Raw genomic sequence first — 19,768 nt, 5'->3', positions numbered from 1 at the left:
GGGTTTGAGGGAAGAATCAAAAGGTGTTGGGTCAAGGGAGGCAGGTAGGTGTTTAGTGGCTGTAAGAAGAGGGGTGAGCTTATGGAAGCACAGTTAGACCCACTGCATTTTTCTATTGCTGCTATAACAAATTACCACAAACTTAGAAGCTTAAAACAGCACAAATTATCTTACAGCTCTGGAAGGTTGGAGTCTGACATGAGTCTCAATGGGCTAAAATAGGTGTCTGCAGGTTGTTTTCTGGAGGCTCTAGGGGAGACTATTTCGTTCTTTCCCAGCATCAAGGCTGCCCACATTCCTTGGCTCATGGCCCCCTTCCATCTTCAAAGCCAGCAACATTGGGTCAAGTCCTTCTTACATTGTATCACTCTGACCTCTTCTGCAGTCCCTTCCATTTTTAAAAATTTTTTATTTTATTTTTTTATTTTTTTGTCCCTTCCATTTTTATGGACCCTTGTGATTACATTAGGCCCACCTGGATAATCCAGGATACTCTCCTTATTTTAAGGTCAACTGATTAGCAACTTAATTCCATCTACAACCTTAATTCCCCTTTGCTATGTAACCTAACATATTCACAAGTTCTGGGAATTATGATGTGGACATCTTTGGGGGGAGACATTGTTGTGCCTACCACACCTGCTTTATCAGCAGGGTGAGGTCTTGGCTTGAAGATGAACATTGGGCAATGCAGAACACCTACCTTATCCTATATTATCTACCTAGGATAATGGCGAAAAAGCCTTTTAAAATTAGGCAAGGGATTTAAAAATCATCAAGATCAATAAAAGCAGGCAAGGAACTTGTTGGAGGGAAAAAAGAGAGGTAAAGTCAGAAGCATCTATGTGGGGTGGGAGTCAACAGGAGGAGAAGTGAATGAGGAATGCACAGGCAGGAATTGTTATCTAGGCTTCTATCTGGAGCCACTACAGAAATGGTGGTGGTCTGGAAGAAGGATCATGGAGCAGGGCTGCAGAAGAACAGCCCCAACTGTATCTCGGTCATACTCAGGATGGTGAAGAAACAGCTACCAGGACTGGCCTAAACCCGGAGGAACATTCTGGAGATACCTCTGTGGTCTTTGGGGATGAGTCAGGAGGAGTGAATTCTAGACCAGGTTTTTACCACCTTGAGTAGGTCATGTCACGTGGGCCCTGGTCCCTTTATCAGTAAATGAGGGTGCTGTCTACGTGACAGCCAAGGCTTTGTTTGCATGGGCCTGGTAGCTCTCGTTGGGCCTCCAGGACATTGGTTGTTATGGCCCTTTGCTGGGGCACACACCAGGAATGCAGGGCTGTGTGGATGATGTAGAAGCTTCCTGATCCTGGTTCCCACGAGACCTCGTTTTATAGAGGGAACCACATGGGCGCTGCTGTCCTCTGGGCTTCAGTGCTCAGAGTCACTAACTCTTTGAAACCCACTCAGCTTTCTCTGCCAGATGAGTCCTTGTCCCTGGCTGGATCACTGTTATGAGGTATGTGAGCTTTGACAAGGGGTGGGGACAACATGCAGTCTAACTGGCCCAAAGGAGACTGAAACAAAGCACCCCTTGGTCAGGCCTCCCTGTTACCTGCCCTTCCCCCGCAGCATTTTACTGGGCTGCCTATTGTCACTGCCATGGCCCCAAACCTTGTTCTTCCTGAGGGATTGGGGGTGGGCATCCATGCCTTCCCTGAGAACCCTGGCACCAGTGTTAAGAGATGGGGGCTGGGTCAGAGCTGGGCTCAGGCCAAGCGCTAATGGTGGTTTATTGGCATGAGGGAAGGTGGCAGTGGGGCTGTGCTCCTGGGCCATCGCTGTGGAGAGGGGAGCACTCAGGAGGAGCAAAGCACTGAGACCCAGACTATGGCTCCGTTGAGGCACACATGGCACGGACTTTTACCACACAAGTTTATTTAAATAAAAGTGAACACATACGCAGGCTGGGTGGCCTGAGGAGGCAGGGGTGGGGGAGGCAGGTGGATGGGAGGCAGACGTACAGGAGGATCTGGGCAGAGTCTGTGTGGTATGAACCAAGCTGCGGAGGGAGTGGCTGGGGGCCTCGGGGCAGTGCTGGGATTTGGGGCTGGGGGAACGGGGCCCATGGTGGGTGAGTCTGGTGCCAGGAGGTCATTTTCATCCCTCGCATGCTCCCCTCCCTCTCCCTGACCACTGAGGCCTAAGGCACCCCCTCCTCAGTCCCCCTATCCCTCTCCTGACATCAGCCTTCCCCTCAACTACTGGGGAGTCAAAAGACAAAATAAATAAGAATCGGTGAGTCCTGCCATGGCCTGGCAATGGGAAGGGAAGCCAAGCCAGGCACACTGCCCCGGAGCCCATGCTGTGAGCCCTGGGAAAAGAACAGGTAAAGTGCAAGGAAAATCCAGTAAGTAAAAATATACCAATGACTTTGTCAAATATACAGCTGCTGGCTGTCAGGGGAGCAGGCGGCTGGCTGGGGTGGGTGGCGCAGCACCCTGGGAAGTGTTGGCCTAAACAGCATAGAGACAACGGAAATAAATAGGGGTGGGGAGTGGGCAGGGGTCCCACCCACTGAGCCAGTGTGGGGCCTTTGCCTGCCCACCTGCCCCATCCCCTCAAGCCCCCTCGCCTGACTCCCCAATGCTGCGGCACCGACACAAAGCACCCGGCCGACCGCTGTAAGGAAAGGATTATAATGTGGGGCAGGGAGTGGGTGGGGAGGCGTGCAGTCAGCCAGGGCCCGAGCCGCCCTCAGTACTCGTCCTGGTCTTCTTGTTGGTGCTCCTCAATCTCATCGTCCTCCGGGGGTGCGAATCCTTCCTGGAGGGTAGGAAGGGGGAGGGAAATGGTGAGCCACGCAGGCCGCTGAGGGTGTGGACTGTATAGGTAGCCTGGGAGCTGGGGCCCGAGTTCTAGTCCTTTCCCAGCTAATGCTCTCTGTGACCTGGGGCTTGTGACTCCAGCTCGCTCTCCTCACGGCTCCTTGTTCTCCAAGGCTCCTTCTGGTCCTATCTCCTCCGGTCTTAGGGGCCAGGCGGAATGGGGCCTCCCCCAATGGGCCTGGGACGTTAGTGAGTGAAGGCAGAGCTCACCTCAGTGGCATAGAGAATGCCAATGATGCCCGAGATAACAGGGCTGTTCTCACTTTCGTGTTCCTGGCAGATGAGTTCAATGTCTCGAAGTTTGCTGAAGTAGAAGTCTCGCTCCTTCTCCAGCCCATCTACGGTCAGCTTCAAATCCAACAGCTGCTTGGGGCGAAGGTGGTGTTCAAGCCAGAGGTCCTGCCTCCACCTCCCCTTCCCGCCGACACCCCAAGGGCCTGGCTGCTGTGGCAGGGTCATCTTAGCTGCCTTGCCCACCCCACTCGCCTGCTGGTTGAGTTCAAGAATCTGGGCATCGGTCTCATGGCCACCGTTTCGGGCCGATGGGGGATTCTTCCGAAGGATGCAGGGTGGGGCCACGTTGCTCAGTCGGCCGGAGGTCTGCATGTTTTTGGGGCCTGTTGGGGACGTCCTCTGTGGAACTGCCCAGAGGAGAAAATTTGGGTGGAGCCATGTGAGCCCATAGCTCAGGTGGCAGGAGACGGCCTGGTATGACGAATGTGGGGGCAGGCCCCTGCGAAAGGCAGGCACTCCTGCCCTCCCCTCCTCTCCCACTCAGGGGGCATCTACATCTAGGCCTCAAGCCACGGCCACACATGACACCACAGCAGCTAGGCAGCCCTTTGCCAAGCCTGGGAGAGCAAGGACCACTGGGAACTAAAGAAGGCATGAGGTGTGGGGAGGGAGGAAAGCTGGCCTGAGGGGGCGATGAGGGGAACAGGGATGGGGAACTTGGGAAGTGGGGCCTGGAGGGTTGGGGGCCCTCTTGTCCTGAGCTGAAGCCTGAGGGAAAGCAGCTGGGGCAGGGTCTCAAATCTAGCTCTCGCTGGGTCTTTCCTGACAGAAGCCCCAGTCCAAAGCCACCCTCCATGTGGGTGACCTTGGAGTCTCTGAGTCTCGGAACTGGAGGACACAAAAGAAACCTGTCCCTGCCCCGCCCCGGGCTGCCTGCCGCGCCCTCTGCGGGTCTGACTCGGGGAACAAGCATGCTGGGCCACTCCTCTAGCTAGGGCAGCCCCCTAACAGCCAGCTGCTTCTAATGCAAAGCAAGCAGGGAGTTGGGAGGCCCAGGCAGGGCAGCAGCGCAAACAGGAGGGCCCTGCTATGACGGGTTCAGATGCGGTCTGGGGCTGTTCTTCTCCCTTTCTCTCCCAACCTCCCATCCCCCAAAGGCCCCATTGCTTCCTTCCCTTCTCCTCTAGAAGCCAGACAAAGCCTTATTTCCAGAGACTCCTCTCTTGAGGACTTAGGGCTACGGGCCTTTGGAATGGGGGGAAGGTAAACCAAGCTTGGCAAGCTCCTGTCCCCAGGCGTCCAGTGGGCAGGGGGCAAGAAGGACGTGTAGTGCTGGCACCAGGCCCTTGGCCTGGATGGACTTGGACAGAGGAACCATGCCACGTGCTGCCCCGTCATCTCGAGGCAAACTTGTTAGCTCACACTACAGAAGGGCGGGCCCTGGGCCTCCCAGCGCCAGCTGCAACCTTGGCTGTTGTCAGTGGCTCTCCTTTTGTAGCAATCTTTGGAGCCCTCTCCTCCCTACTGCAACTCCCCCTGGTCTAAGTGGGCAGCAGGCGGCGGTGTCATCTGAACTCCGTGATAACAGTCTCCTCTAGGCTGGCAGGGCCGGGCCGGGTGGCCGGAGGCACTCCTGGCTATAGAGCCCGGCTGGCCCGGCCCCCCACACTCCCTCCCCCAGCTCGGGCACGTTACCTGCTGTGCCAATGAGTTTCTTGGATTTGTTGAAGATCTGATCACCTGGGTTAGGAGGTGGCGCTACGTCCTGGCCCTGCCGCGCCAGCAGAGGGTTGTATTCCTTTCCATCATAGTTTGCGTCAAAGAATTTCTTAAACCACTGAATAAACTCAAAATTATCTTGGAATTTTCCTTTCACTAATTTCTCTACAGGAATTATCTGAAATAGACCACATAAGCAGAGAACTTTAGCCACCTGTGGCTGGAGGGCTGCCTTCCTCTGTGAGAGGGCGACTGCCCCCAGGAAAGCCAGCCCCTGGGCTGCAGTATCCTCCAGCTCCTCCACTGGGCCCCCTCCCGTGGCACCAGAGCACATGGGAAGGCTGCAGGCCCCAGCCTGGGATCCGAGACAGCCTTCTTCCAGGCACAGGAGAAACTGTGGGGGAGTCCCTTGGTGCTGCTGCCTCCATGTAGGGTGGGGGCTGCTGGAACAGGGGCCTGGGGCCATCGAGGCAGTAAAGTGAGCAAGGGACTTTTCTTGGGCTCTAGGGAAGGAACTTAATAGGAGCAGAATACCAAGCCTCAATTGCTGGGATAGAAAGGGTCCAGAGAGGAGGAAGGGGAAAGAATGTTGTCAAGATGGGATGTGAGGTGCGGGGTTTTCCACCGTGCCTTGAGCTGGGGGATCACTCCCTCTGGAGAGTTGGGGGTGGAGAGAGGTATGAGAGCTGGGATGACCCAGCAGCCCCCGCTGCCTGTTGGCGGCCCATCTTCTTCCCCAGGGTCACACAGCTCCTCAGGGCCCCTGGGACCACAGCCACCTACTTTGTCGACACCCATCTTCTTGAAAGCTGCTTGCAGCACCTTGAAGTTTTGGATGTATTCATGCTCTAGCTTGGCCTGGAACTTCACCTTCCTCAAGTGCACGCAGCCAGGGAAGAGCATGTCCATGAACTGGCAGTAGGCTGCCCCTGCGGAGAAGCTTACTATTTATTGATGCACCTGTGTGCCAGCACCACAGCAAACACTGTATATACGTAATTTAATACAATCTTAGTGAGGGACGTTATCTCCATTTTACAGACGGGGAAACAGGCCTAGGGAGGTATGCTGACTTGCCCAGGGTTGTACTACAGGAAGAACTGAGATTTGGCTCAGACTGGACCCCGTGCTGTTAACCTTGGGCTTTACTGCCTGTTCCCACTGCCCCACCCCTCCTGCAGCCCTTTCCTTTGCCTTTCCTGCTCTTCCTGGTCCATGGAGACCCTGATTTCTTTCCTTCAACTCCAAACACTGACTAGTTCAGGGCTCTGCCACTCTCCTTAATCCTAATTACAAGTTACGTTCTTTGCTGCGGCTGTTCTGCCTCCCACCTTCCCTCCTTTTCCCTCCAGCAGGGCCCACTTCCCCAGTTCCCAGCCTTCTACCTGAACAGAGCTGTTCTATCTTGGTGTAGTTGAGGTGCAGGGAGTCGTTGACCCACGCAAGCATATCATGGCGACTCAGATTCTCACTGGTCACAGACGTGGAGTACACATTGACGGCCATACCCCAGCTGCAAAGAAAGAAGAGAGGCCAGGTTAGACCTGGAGAACTCGTGCTGTTCTTTAGCTGTAAGGAGAGCAGGAGCTGGACGGTGCCTGGGGAAGTGAGGCATCTTCATCCAGACAGCCTTGCCGTTTCCCTCCTGGACAGGGGACCTCTTCATTCTTTCAACATCTAATGAGTGACTCCCCTATGCTAGAGGTGTGCTCAGAGCCGGCGCAACAAAGTTAAGTAAGATATGATCTCTACCTTTAAGGAGCTTACAGACAGTACCCCCCCCCCCCCCCCCACACACAGTAGGGCACATACAAAGTTCAGGGATGGTACAAAAAAGGGAGCAATCACTTGTGCTTGGCAGGATCAGCAAAGGCTTCCAGGCAGACACGTTGGAGAGGGGAAAGGCGTAGGAATTTTCCAAACGTGCAAAGGGATGTAGAAGGCACTGCAGGCCCAGGGACCAGCAGGAACAGGGCATGGCTTATGCCAGGGCTCTGAGTTGCTCAGCAGGGCTAGGGGCAGGTTCTGTGTAGGGGCGGGGCACAATGCTGTTGGTAGGGATAGATCATGAAGAGTTTTGTTTACCATGAGGAGTTTTTCTGTTTAGACAATGGGAAGCCACTAGAGGTGTTTCGCAGACAGTGTCCTCACCGGATTTGTGTTTTAGAATGTCAGCTGACCTTGGCCTGACTTCAGATCCCATATTCCTGTGGGGCCTGTGGCATGTGGTCTGCTGGCTGACCCAGGGGCACCTAAATTCTGTTTGTCCAGAACCTTCCCTTAAGACATGCTTCTGCTCCTGTATTCATTATCCCAGTGAATGTCACCCAGTCACCAGGTTAGAAGCCTGTGGGGTTGTCCTAGACAGCCTATTCTCCCTCATCCATATCTAACCAAGTCCTGTGGCTCTGCCTTCCCAATATGCCCTGCTCTTCACCACCTCTCCTGCTACCTTGGGGTTTATGTGGACATCCACTCCAGCCAATTCCAGGAGAGACCTCCTAGAACGCCTTCCAGCCTCCAGTCTCCCCAGGCCCTCCCTGACACTCCTGCAGTCAGAGCCTATCTAAAGCAGCCCTGGCCACATAGCTCCCAGTTTAAGGCACTTGAAATCAGCATTCATGAATGAGACACCCATGGCCAAATTTACCTTGCAGACGTGAACTCTTTAACACTCACAGTGTTGGAAACATTTTTGAATTAGTGCAACAACCCAACATTTTAAAGTTGGGATGTTTCACACAAACAATTTGGGATTTCTGGCTTCTTTTGGCAATCCTGGGCCTATGCTCCCTACACAGCAACCTGTGTTGGAGCTCAGAGAGGCACCTGCTCTGGCCAGCAGGTGGGAGCCCCTCCCCCAATCTCCCAGCAGAGGCCAAATGTCAGTGCTGTTTGTCACTGTTAAGGGAACAGGGGAATATTTCTTGTAACTAGACTTTATCAGAAAAGGAGAAACAGAAGACAGACCAAAAGGACTATGCACTCAGGAGTTGTGACAGCAAGGTTCTGGAAAAGAATATTTCTCTAGGTTTAATACGCAAAGTGTCTCTGAAGGAAGTGTGCACCCAGACCAGCTCCTGTCCAGATCTATTCTGCTTCTTTGTCAAGATGGTCTGGAACCAAAAGGGAATGACACAAAGCCTGCCCCACGCACTCCAGAGGTTTTTTACTAGGTGAGCACCTGAGATTCTCCTGCGGGACTTTCCAATAGGCTGGAGGGAAGCCCAGGTCATGTGCGTGTGTGAAGAACTGCATGTATTATATGTAACTATATTACACTTATTATATATTATAACTTGTAATAGGTAATGCTATGTATATAACTATAATACACTACATTTATACATATATATTTTATATACACATACATATATAAAATTCAGAAACACACTGCAAGTGATTCTGATGCACAACCAGACCAGGGATTAGGACCACAGTCCTCATCTGATACCAGGATCAGAGGTTTTGTCTCCACTCAGGGCTCGCTCAGGCTCTTCAGGTGATGCTATCTCTGCCCTGGTTGGGGTCCATTTTGGCTCAGGAGAACTCCTCCAAGGCACCCAGGAGTCTCTGCAATGATTCTCTGTCCCACTTGCTCAGAGGTCACTAAGAAAGCAGCTTTCTAGTTCTCTTACTGCTCGTCATGATGGGGGGGGGGGGGCAGGATGCCCTTCTTTTAATTTTCCTTTCTTAGATTTGGCTCTGTAAATACAACTACATTATGGCCAGCAGGTGGCACCCAGGTCCTGAGCAAAGACTCCTTTCAATGTTTCCCCAGCCCCCAGACCCCCCTGCTCCATTTAGAAAAGGAGCGCCCCTAAGTTTGATCTGGTCCCCCAAAGAGGAAGCCCGGTTAGGTCAAAAGCTGGTGGTGTCAGGGCAGGAGGTTGAGTGGAGTGCTTATTCCTGACCAGCTCTAAACAGTGCTGGGCCAGCTGGAGTGGCGTAGAGGATCGGTCTGCTCTAAGACTGCATTAAACAAACCAACTTCCCTGTTCCCCAAAGCCACACATTAAACTCATCGATAGGCCCAATTCCTGATGACTTTTTATTGGGGGTTGACTCAGGCCTACACTCAAACCAGACCAGCTCCTGGGGGCAGAGGTATATAAAGTATTTGCCCAAGCATCTAGCCCTAAGTGGACCAGTTGCCTCCAATCAGAGCAGAGAAATAGTCTGAGAAAACTCGTGAAGTTACCATACCCATTACCCCGGGCTGCTTCACTTTCCCTGAGATAATGGTAGGCAACCACCCAGAGGGGGTGGGCTCTGTTTCAAGGGCTACAATAGTAGGGTCTTCCAACTCAGACTCCATGTTTCTACCATTGTCTTTGGCACATGGTGACTGTCAGGAGAAATAGCCCCTGATTTGGTTGTGACAACATCTCATCTTCTAGGGCACTTGAAAACCCCATTCAGGATTAGACTGAGGACTTGACCTTGGGAAAAGTCTGCTCTGCAAGGGTCTTGTCTCCTGCTACCATGTGTAGAATCATGGGAAAGGAAGGTTGAGGAGATTTAACCTGGTCACGATGCATTCATTGACAACAGAAAGGTTGTTTTAGCTCTCATCAGGAGAGGTGGAACTGACGGTCATTCTGCGGCCTGAGGCCTTGAAAATGGTCCTCATGACCAAATCTCAACATCCCATGGCCAGAAGAGTTTTGAGAGACCATCCAGTTCCTTCCCAGATACATAGGACTGCACTTAGATCTGTTTTTATATTCCTAAATCATAAATAAGTCTGTGTAACTCTGAAATCTCACATGTAATATTTAAGAACCTTATCACCAGACTAAATCTAATTTTGGCTTTTTGTTTTTAAGTCTTCAGTGGAAATCTATCTTCCACAAATATGTCTTGAAGATAATTCAGGGCCCCAAAGTCTTCTCTAATTCTCTGGTCCCTAGAAGACCCCTCTGCAGTTCTCAAGCCTCTACCTAGCATGGCTATGAAAGACACACCAGTCTTTTACTCCTGAAGTGGGTGTTGGGCATGCTTCCAGCAGGCTCCAAAAGGTGATGCTTAAAGAACACTGAATCTCCAGTCAGACCATTTGGGTTTCAATCCTGGCTCTACCGAATCCTAGCTGTTTGACATTGGGCCTCAGTTTCCTCATCTATAAAATGGGAACAGTAACAGTCCCCGCCTCACAGAGCTGTTATGAGGATTAAGCGAGCCATGTATACAAAGTGCTGAGTAGAGCCTGACACGCAGTAAATATCTAGTAAGTGTTATCAGCATTACTGGGCAGACAGTGAGAATTCAAGGGCACTTGTTTGAGAAGCAGGTGCCCAATACACATCTAGCTTCAGATGTCCAACATGCCAGTCCAGGAGGGACTACACACTGTGCTTTTCCCTGTTCCTTCTGCCTAGAAAGAACCATCTGGGCTTTCTAAAGGTTGGCCTGTGACCATGATACCTCCCCAACTCCAGATTTCCCCATCTGCTTTGTAGATGCCATCCTACCGGCCAGGAAAACTGGAACAGATGTGGTGGGATCAGAAGAGAGAAAATGCTGTGGAGCCTGCCAAAACGTTTCCTGCTCCTGACATGGGGCTATGCCCATTGTCACTGGGCTACCCCTTCCTGTCCTGGCCCAGGGGGGCTAAAGTCACCTGTTTGGAAAATCTGCAAAATTGCTCTCCCTTGCCCCCTTGGATCACACATCCAGGTTATTCTGGGGTTGCATGGAGGCAATTATGTGCAGGCAGAGATGAAGGGACAGGAGGAGCCTGGCTGCCGGGTCACAAAGCCCTGGCAGACCCAGCCAATCACCTTCTTCTCATGGCTGAGCAAAGATTTGACTCATAGGGAGGATTGGCCTCCCTATGAATTAGTCAAAGGTAGAGATGGGGCAGGTAGAGTAGTTCTGGGGTTGACAGGAACCAGCACATGCCCACCCAGCAGATCAGGACAGGGAGCTGGATGGTGTAGATTCAGGTAGGGACTGGAGCTTCTCCAAGATTCTGTTCTCAGAACACCTTTAGGTCACGCAGCTCTTCCTTAAGATCCTGAACCCACTGAGGTCCCAGCCGCTGGAGTCCTGGACGTGATGTGTTGAACGATGATCTGAACTCAAGGGGGCTTTCCCCAGGCTGTTCTGGATGTTGCTGCCATACCTTTGTAGCTGCTGTCCAGGGGAAGGAGTCCTTCAGGGAGTTCTGGCCAGACTGCTCTATCTGATCATGACTCAGAGCGGCAACAGAAACCCAGGAGGGGAGTAAATAGAATTCATCACTTGCTAAAATTAATCCATTTCAGTAGGGCCCATTTAGGTGGGCAGGTAGAATGGCAAACCTTTCTTCCTAGAGATTCTTCATGGAGCTCTTTAAGTTTCTTAAACATCTACTTAAGTCAACAGACTTTCAGGATGGGAGCCATCCATCAAACCAAGGTGACCAGCAGCAGAGTCCTGGAAGCTGTGCCGTGTGGTGAAGTGAGGTTTAGTGACAGAATATGTAGCTTGGCTGGCTGCAGGCTCTGCCACTTGCTGCCTGAGAGACTGAGCAAGTAGTGTGAGGTCTCCAAGCCTCAGCTTTCAGGTCTGAGGATCAGAGTGATGATACTATTGAGCACGGGGTTGTCCTGAGGTTAAAGAGGGACCCTGTCTATGGGAGCCAGAGGTTCAACATCACCCAGACTTTGGGGGCTGAGCGACCTTTACAGCAGGCAGAGGATGACTGACATATTTGCCCCACATTCCTCCCAGCGCCCTGGATGAACTCCTCACAGACCCTCTGCTTGGAGACTTCAAGCAGGGACAAGCTTGGCTTTCGGTTGTGGCTCTTGGGCAGGAAGACAGAGCCAAGCTTTTGCAGTTGTTGCCCATTTCTTTAACTAGCACTGGCTCAGGGTCCTGTACACAATAGCTGCTTAGTAAATATGTGTTGAACGAGTGAAGGAATGAATGGGAGAGGTGAAACCACAGTGTGGGCTTTCAGGTGACAGGTGGGCTCAGAAAGTCTGGTTTTCTGGCTTCATTTCTTGTTTGTTGCCCTGAGGAGAAGGGAGGAGAGTGGACCACTAGCTGCACTCTGCTAGCTGCACTCTCCGGCCACACAGCCAGATGCAGCCTGAAGCCTCTGGGTGCTCAGCGAGAGATTTAGAAAAGCTCCTCCTCTGATGCAAGTAAAAGAGAAACTGTATGACAAGGTGCTGCCAGGGTCCTTGGAGCAGGGCCTTAGGATGGTTCTGAGAATCTCACTTGCTAACCTGCTGTGAGGACTCCCAGGTCAGGACAGCCTCTCAGTCCAGCTCTGTGCACCTCAGGACCGCCTCTCAGTCCAGCTCTGTGCACCCCTGCAGGGTGGGGAGTCGTCCCCCCCCCCCGGCCCGCCTGCTCAGAATCCTCCAGTTTTATTTCCTTGCCTTTCTGACAGACTGCTCATATAATCCTTTAACCTTTCTACCAGCAAGTCTACTCTGATGATGTCCAGAACAAACATGACCATGTTCAATGTTAGATTCTCTGTCCTCTCACATAGAATGTGAGTCATTCTTTTTTTTAAAAAAATATATCTTACTGATTTCAGAGAGAGCAAAGGAGAGGGAGAGAGCGATAGAAACATCAATGATGAGAGAGTCATTGATGGGCTGCCTCCTGCATGCTCCAGCCTGGGGATCGAGCCCGCAACCTGGGCCTGTGCCCTGACCGGGAATCAAACCCCGATCGCCTGGATCCTAGGTCAGCGCTCAACCACTGAGCCATGCTGGTCAGACTATTTTTACTTTTATTTTAAAAAATGAACATAAAGCCAATGATTAAATCTTAGAGGAATGTTAGGGGATGTGATCAATAGCGGAGGTGGGAGAGGTAGTGTTGTTTCAGAAGCCCAGGGAGGGCCCAGCCGCAAGGAGGAGGTTATCTACGCTGCTTAAGGAAGTCACCAGGCCTTAGATGGAGAAACGGTCATTAGATTGTGAGAGAAGAAGTGAAGAAACTCAGTCATTCTGTTGGAGTACGAGGACACAAGCTAGGCCTGCAGATAGCTTTGGAGTCCCAGGTCCCCGGCCCATGAGGATGCTGAGGAGGGAAATCAGGAGTTTGTCCTCAAGGCCATTTGTGTCTGCTGCAGCATGGCAGGTGGGCTGGTGAGAGACTGCGTGCGAGGTGGAGGACACCCTACATCTTTTAGTAAAATTTTGAAATGATACACAGATTTAACACAGGCTTGTGTTCTTTATCTCTACATCCCGCCCATCCTCTTTAGAATTCATATCCTATCCCTAAGTTCTAGATCTCATCCGTCCAAGGAGGCTCATGAGTACAACCTCATGGTCTCTAAAGCTTCCTATGACACTGTGTCCTGAAGGAAAAGAAAGAATGGGGAAAAAAATTAAAATATGACAATGTCTTAACTAAGGTAAATGTTTTAAATATTCATTTACTATTCTGTTTAGCTATGGTTAATCAGAATCCCTTTTGACCTTTGAAAATTTTGTTTTTAAAATTACTCTATTAAGGCAGGGTAGAATTTAAAAAATTATTACTAAGAACTTTAAGAGCCTCAGACTCACTCACTCGTTTTTTTGGAGTGTGTATTCCAGGCACTGAGCCAGGCATGGGGCCTATAGAAAGGAATGAGACCCAGCCTGGGCCCTTGAGGAATTCACAGACTAGGGTGGGAGCTAGACAAGTGAACAAAATAACCAAAGGGCAACACATTACACTACAACCCCCAGACGCAGGAATGGCATGTGGCTTCCTGGGTCAGGGAAGGCTTTGTAGTTTGAGTTTGGTCTTGAAGGAGAAGCTTATCAAGCAAATTAAGAGTCAAGAGGAAAGGGGAATGGATTGGGAGGAGGGAGGGAGCTACAAATAGTTCACCCTAGAATGAATGTTGGGAGCAGACGAGACTGGTTAAAAAGGTTGACGGAAGCCACACACCAGGAGCTCTTTCATCCTGGGGGAAACTCATCAAGGGATTTTTTTCATGTATACAACATATTTGTAACAATACAAAATCATTTGTAACAATACTGTATTTAAAATAACTGAGCATCATTTCCAAAGTGAAATTACAGTAAATGAAATCACAGTGCTTAGAAACTGCATAAAATTTGTAATTCTTGAGGCTTTATCTTTTCCAGTAAAAACTGAAGAGATTCCCAAGTGCTGCTTGCAGAAATCAGTACCCCTCCAAATTTTTGTAAACTCTTTATTTTAAAATAATTTTAGACTCACAATTGCAAAATAGGACAAAGAATTCCCATGTATTTTCCTCCAGCTTCCCCAACGACATCTTACATAACAACTGTGAAAGCTAGGAAGTTGACACTGGCATATTTTATTAACTAAGCTACAGACCTGATTTGGAATTCATCAGCTTCTACATGCACTCTTTTTGTGTGTGTGTAAAGTCTATGAACTTAATCACACACAGATTCATGTAATCACCACCCTATTAGGACACAGAACTGTTCTATAACCTCCAAGAAACTCCCTGATGCTAGCCCTTTATAGCCATGATCCTCCCCCCACTCTAAGCCCTGGCAACCACAGGTCAGTTTTCCATCACTATAATTTTGTAATTTTAAGAATGTTATATAAATGGGATCATACAGTAACTTTTTGAGACTGGCTTTTTTTCCCCTCAGCATAACGCCTTAAGAGTCCCATCCAAGTTGTTGCATGGATTAGTTCTGTTTTATTGCCGAGTCATATTCCAAACAACAGCACAAGTGTGAATGCACCACAGTTTATTCATTCACCCCGTGAAGGACATCTGGGTTGCTTCCAGTTTGGGGCGACTACCAAAAACCCTGTGAGAACTTCCCTGTTCTTTCTTGCTTTGTCCATGAGTCTGGCTCTGGGTGAGATCTCTCCTTATTTTCCTGTTTTTGAACCATAAATCTGGTTGGGGTTTGTAGCTGGAAGGCATTAGGCTGGGGCGAGGGACTGAGGAGACACAGTGCACAAGCAACTCTTTGGACTGACTGTTGGCAGAATTCTGGGTTTGTCTCCGCCTAAACCTGTCTGGGCCCCTGCCAGCCAGATTCTTGCTGCTTACGTGCATTTACACTAACCCAGATCTGTGAACCCAGCTTCCTGGTGAGCATGCACCTCACTATCTAGCCTTATTTTGAAAGTCCTGGCACAATTTCACCAAGAAGGCTTTAGAATTATGGCCGATTCAGGGAGCCTTCACTATGACCAAAGCTGAGAGGCGCTTTAGAACAAAAAGAGAATAAAGTTTCAAATATCCAATTGTTTGAGGATTACTGGGGCTGAGGTACAGAATGGCCTGTCTAAATTTCTACCCAAACTGCACAAAACCCTCTTAAATCAGAGGCTAAAGAAGGACTACGATAGTCAAAAGTATAATAAAGGATTCATCATATCTAGAACAAGTCCTTGTAACACCCCTACACTCAGTCAAAAAACTCAATGGACGGGCAGAGATTTACTTGGGGCTATAAATAGAATAGCTATTCCCTGAGCAGACCAAGTACTCTCTTATCTCTACTGCCTCCTGAGGTTGTATTTTATTTTATTTTATTTTATTATTTTATTTTAACTATATCTTTATTGATTTAAGGGAGAGATAGAAATATCAATGATGAGTCATTGATCGGCTGCCCCCAAATGGGAATCGAGCCCACAACCCGGGTATATGCCCTGACCGGGAATCAAACTGGGGTCTCCTGGATCATAGGTCGATATTCCACCACTTAGCCACACCGCTGGGGCCCAAGGCTGTATAGTTGTAGATGTAAGTTCTGCTTTTTTTTTTTTTACACTGTTTCTTTAGATCAAAATAGTCAATTTGTTTGCCATCTGGGAAAATCAACAATATACCTGGAGTGTTATGCCCCAAAGATTTGCTTAGGCTTCTCCTTTTCATAGGTCCTCACACACCACCTGAAGGGCCTTGGATTTCCCTGTGATTCTTTATGTGGATGACCCTCTGTTGGATCCCACAGGTGAGGTAAGCTCTATGATTAATTCTGGTTATCTACTGTTTTCTTTCAGAAAGGGCATAGAATTTCAAAGAAAAGTTACAATTTTGTCAAAGTGAAGTTCATTACCAAGGACATGATTTTCCCCATGGAGGTAAATCCTTTACTTCTGGCAGACTATAGGCCATTCAAAACTTTCCAGCTTTTCTGAAACTATCACATTCATAAGTTAACCAAGTCCTCCCTCCTCTGTATGCAAATCACTTCCTTAGGAATCTGGACATTAAGAGGCCTTATGTAAGTTTAACCAGGTCCTTCAACAACCTCCCACTCTGGGCTTATCTAATTATCATAACATTTCTACCTATGTGTACATGTGAGATCTGGACACACCTTTCTCATCAGACATCAACAGTCTACTACAGTCTCTCCTGACCCATGGCAAAGCCTCCTTATCTCTCCTGTGGGCAGCAGCCCTAGCAGCTAAGCTAGAGGGGGCCTCTGCACACCTGGTTTTAGGGTCTCCTTTAAATTTGATGGTATTTCATGCTGTAGAATATTTGTAGCTTACTGAAAATATACATTTCTTGTAAACAGGATTACCACCAGTGAAATCCTATTTCTCCCTACATATTTCTATTCACTGCAGTAATACTTTGAATTCTGCTACCCTCCTTTTAGATGCCATGTTTTCAATGAGGTCATTTTGGCCCACTGGTTTCTGCTGTAGGAAAAAGAGATTGTTAGATAATTCAAGCAACAGAAAAACTGGGCATTAAGAACCAAAACTCTTGCCACTCAAAGGAAGCAAAATCTCAAATGCTCCCTTTGAAACATGGTTGGTGAGAGTGTCATTTAGTAAAATCTTTTTGGATGGCAATTTGGTAAAAAAATATATATATGTGTGTGTGTGTGTGTGTGTGTATATGTAAAGCCTTTATATTTTACATACTCTCTGACTTTAATTCTACTTCTAGGAATTTTATACTAAAATTGTGGATATGTATAAAGCTTTAAACATAAGCATATTTATAATGATGAAGAACTGGGGACAAGTGAAATGACCACCAATAACGAGTTGTTAAATAAACCATGGTAGTACACCTAAAGCACTCAGCTGCTTAAGCGAGCGATGTTGTTGAAGAACATGTGATGGCTTTTTGGCACTGTTGGCTGGCGACTCAGCACCCATTCCCAACACCCTTCTCCCCACCTGTCTCCACTATGGAGGTCAGAAAAAGGAAAAACTTGCTTCCCAGCCCAGCGGTGTCTCCTGGGGAGCTTTTCTACCTCTCCCCATAAATACACAAACACACACCTCTCTAGAAAGAGACTCCGGTATGGGGAAAAGTTTCCTAAATGATTCTGATTTGCTCGCCAACCTGTTTGAGAACCAATTTTTCCCCCTAGCTCCATCATTAACGAAGAGCTTTCCCTCCCCATTTATTTTTTTATTTCTCTCTTTATATTGGTATGAATTCACAGATTATTTTACTCAGTGGGTTATAATACATTACTATGACTTCTTTTGATGTTCACATTGTCCCAGCATTGGCCACTGGGAGCCCCTTCCCACTGGCTCCTCTCTTTATTGACACATCCTCAATATTCTTGGAGGAGTTCCTTACTTTCTGGTGCAATAAGATGTTCCAGGCTCAATTTATACTGTCCCTGCCTCAGTCTTGGAACAGGCCATTTCTCTAAGGATTCCTGGACCTTTTAGGGGAGAGTAAAAACCACTTATGAAGATTTAATGATCATATTAATATTTACGATAAAGAGGACTGGGCAAAGTTAGGAAAGAATAAGAAAGATCCCCCTCTTTGATTATGACTAATAAGCAAGGGTCACCAATTATGAGCTAGATTCTTTTTAAAAACAAAGTTTTATTGGAACACAGTTATGCTCACTCAGTTACCTTTTGTCTATGGCTGCTTTCATATTTTTTTATAATTTAAAAAATATATATATTGATTTCAGAGAGAGGAAAGGAGAGGGAGAGAGAGAGATAGAAACATCAATGATGAGAGAGTCATTGATCGAGGCTGCTTTCATATTACATTCGCAGAGCTGAGTAGTTTTGACAGAGACTGTATGGCTTGCAAAGCATAAAATATTTTCAACACATCCTGGTCCTTACAGGAAATGTCTGCTGATCCCTGCTAACAAGAATCCATACGTTGTAGATGGGATTACCTCTCAGGAGGAAGAGTGTGACTTGGAGACACTGTAAATAGGACCAATGCATCTTCCTAGATGTCACAGGGCAGCATCTTCATCAACACAAAATAAGCTACAGACTTGGAAAAACTAACATGTCAGGATGTAGCATCTGGTTGTAATTATAAACAGAGGGAGTGGTTACCGTGGAATATAGAAAAAAGGATGGCTGGAAAGTAAAACTACACTAGTGTAATTTTAACATTGTCCAATGGAGTGGTACTCTGTTTAGTTGACATTGGTATTCTGGTCACTAGGACAGTGTCTCTTCTAGCGGAGAGAGGAGAATTAATCAAGCTTGGCCACAGTGTGGATGACATACAATTTCTTAATGTCTTCCAACTCTATTTGCTTGGATTTTGTGCTCACAAAGCAAGCTCTGATTACGTTTCTGATTTTCAAGACACCACAGTATAGGGAAGTTTATCCCTTGCTCTATTAAATTTTCTTTTTGGTACAAATGTGCCTGAGCAAATAAATGTAAGTCAGTTTTCTCAGGGCTCAGTGACCTTAAGGAGAACTGACCATTAAAATATCAAATCTAAAGACATGAGAGACTAGATCCTGAACTGTGTCAATTCCCTTAGAATAGGGCACACAATAAAACAGCTAGATCCTCATAACATTTCTCTCCAAGTGGGCAGATACAAAAGTATGCTGAAATGTTGGACAGCTCCCACCCACAAAGATTAGGGCTCCAGCCAAATTCTGGGGTATCCTGGAAGCATTCCTTTAAGTCAGTGTTTTCAATAAGTCTCTGTCTTGTGGGAGCCCACCCCCTACTCAGGAGAGCATGGCTCTCAAGATTTCCATTATAATTCTGTCTTTCCTGACAGACACGATCTTTCAGACCCAACCCGTGGTCAGGACCAAGCTGAGCCCACAGTAGTAGGAAAAAGAGCCAGCACTGCCCTATTTCCTAAGTCTAGCAAACATTAGAATTGCTAGGCTTATCCTCAACTGTGCCATCTCATTGTATCAAATGATTACCACAGAGTATATTAAAGCTACAACATGAATTCAGGGGCAGGGGCAGTGTTTCATATTTGTATTTTTAATTTCAAAGCATGGGCCCAAAGTAGGTGCTTAATGCTTGTTGAGTGACCTGTCTTCTCTTCCCCTCAAACAATCCATCCCCAACTCCTAGAATAAGTCACTATTTAAAAAAAAAATGATCTGCCCTGGCCCGGTAGGTCGGTTGGTTGGAGCATCCTCCTGATGTGATGGTTGTAGGTGCCAGCCCTGGTCAGGGCACATGCAGGGAGCAGCCAGTGGGTGCGCAGAGGAGTGGAGCAGCACACTGATGATTCTCTCGCTCTCCCTTTCTAAAATCAATCAATCAATCAAAAAAATTTTAAAAATTATCTGAGAACATTACTCAGTAAGAATGAATGTTTCCTCTAAAATAGGACTTTAAAATCATGTTTTTTTCTCCCAACTGGCAAACAATTCTTTAGTACTAATTTTTTTGACAGAAAGTATTGCTATAGCTTTTAGATGTAAATGTAATAAATATAAACATACCTCATTTATTCTTCTCCCTCAGTTACAGCAGTAATAACAGTGCCTATTTCCCAAAACCATGAAATTAAGCAATTATACACACCAATTTCTCAGAGGAAGTTGGCACAAAGGAAGGATATGTGTGGGATGGTGGTGGTGAAGGTCAGGGAACCAGTTCTCACATATGTGGACAAAGAAGGTCAAAGCGAAAGTCTAGCATGATTTATTATAGTGAGTGATTTCAATATGGGAGGAAGAATGCCCATTAATTCTAGTGGAATGGAGAGAACACACACAGGTATTAGCTGTGCACCTCTGGCCAGATTAAGATTTTGAGAGTCT

The 19,768-nt window shown here is 47.9% G+C and overlaps 1 protein-coding gene across 2 annotated transcripts in view; it reads right to left on the bottom strand.

Moving 5' to 3' along the window:
- Positions 1-1,895: 1,895 nt before the first annotated feature.
- MAPRE3 (microtubule associated protein RP/EB family member 3) overlaps positions 1,896-19,768 on the bottom strand; it is a 36,567-nt gene continuing 18,694 nt past the window's right edge. Inside the window, exons 2-7 of one of the 2 annotated variants that reach the window (XM_087823415.1) lie at positions 6,182-6,309; positions 5,580-5,725; positions 4,773-4,974; positions 3,330-3,484; positions 3,054-3,206; positions 1,896-2,781 (exon numbers count right to left, since the gene is read on the bottom strand). In XM_087823415.1, coding sequence (XP_087679541.1) covers positions 2,713-2,781; positions 3,054-3,206; positions 3,330-3,484; positions 4,773-4,974; positions 5,580-5,725; positions 6,182-6,302 — 846 coding nt within the window. In that variant the 5' untranslated portion in view covers positions 6,303-6,309 and the 3' untranslated portion in view covers positions 1,896-2,712. The remainder of the gene's footprint in view (positions 2,782-3,053; positions 3,207-3,329; positions 3,485-4,772; positions 4,975-5,579; positions 5,726-6,181; positions 6,310-19,768) is intronic. The other variant, XM_087823414.1, reaches the window with a different exon arrangement.

Source organism: Miniopterus natalensis, chromosome 13 (assembly GCF_054644295.1).
Source record: "Miniopterus natalensis isolate mMinNat1 chromosome 13, mMinNat1.hap1, whole genome shotgun sequence".
NCBI classification, from domain to species: Eukaryota; Metazoa; Chordata; class Mammalia; order Chiroptera; family Miniopteridae; genus Miniopterus; species Miniopterus natalensis.
Note: the sequence above shows the minus strand (reverse complement) of the source record. Positions and strands in the feature narration are given on the sequence as shown.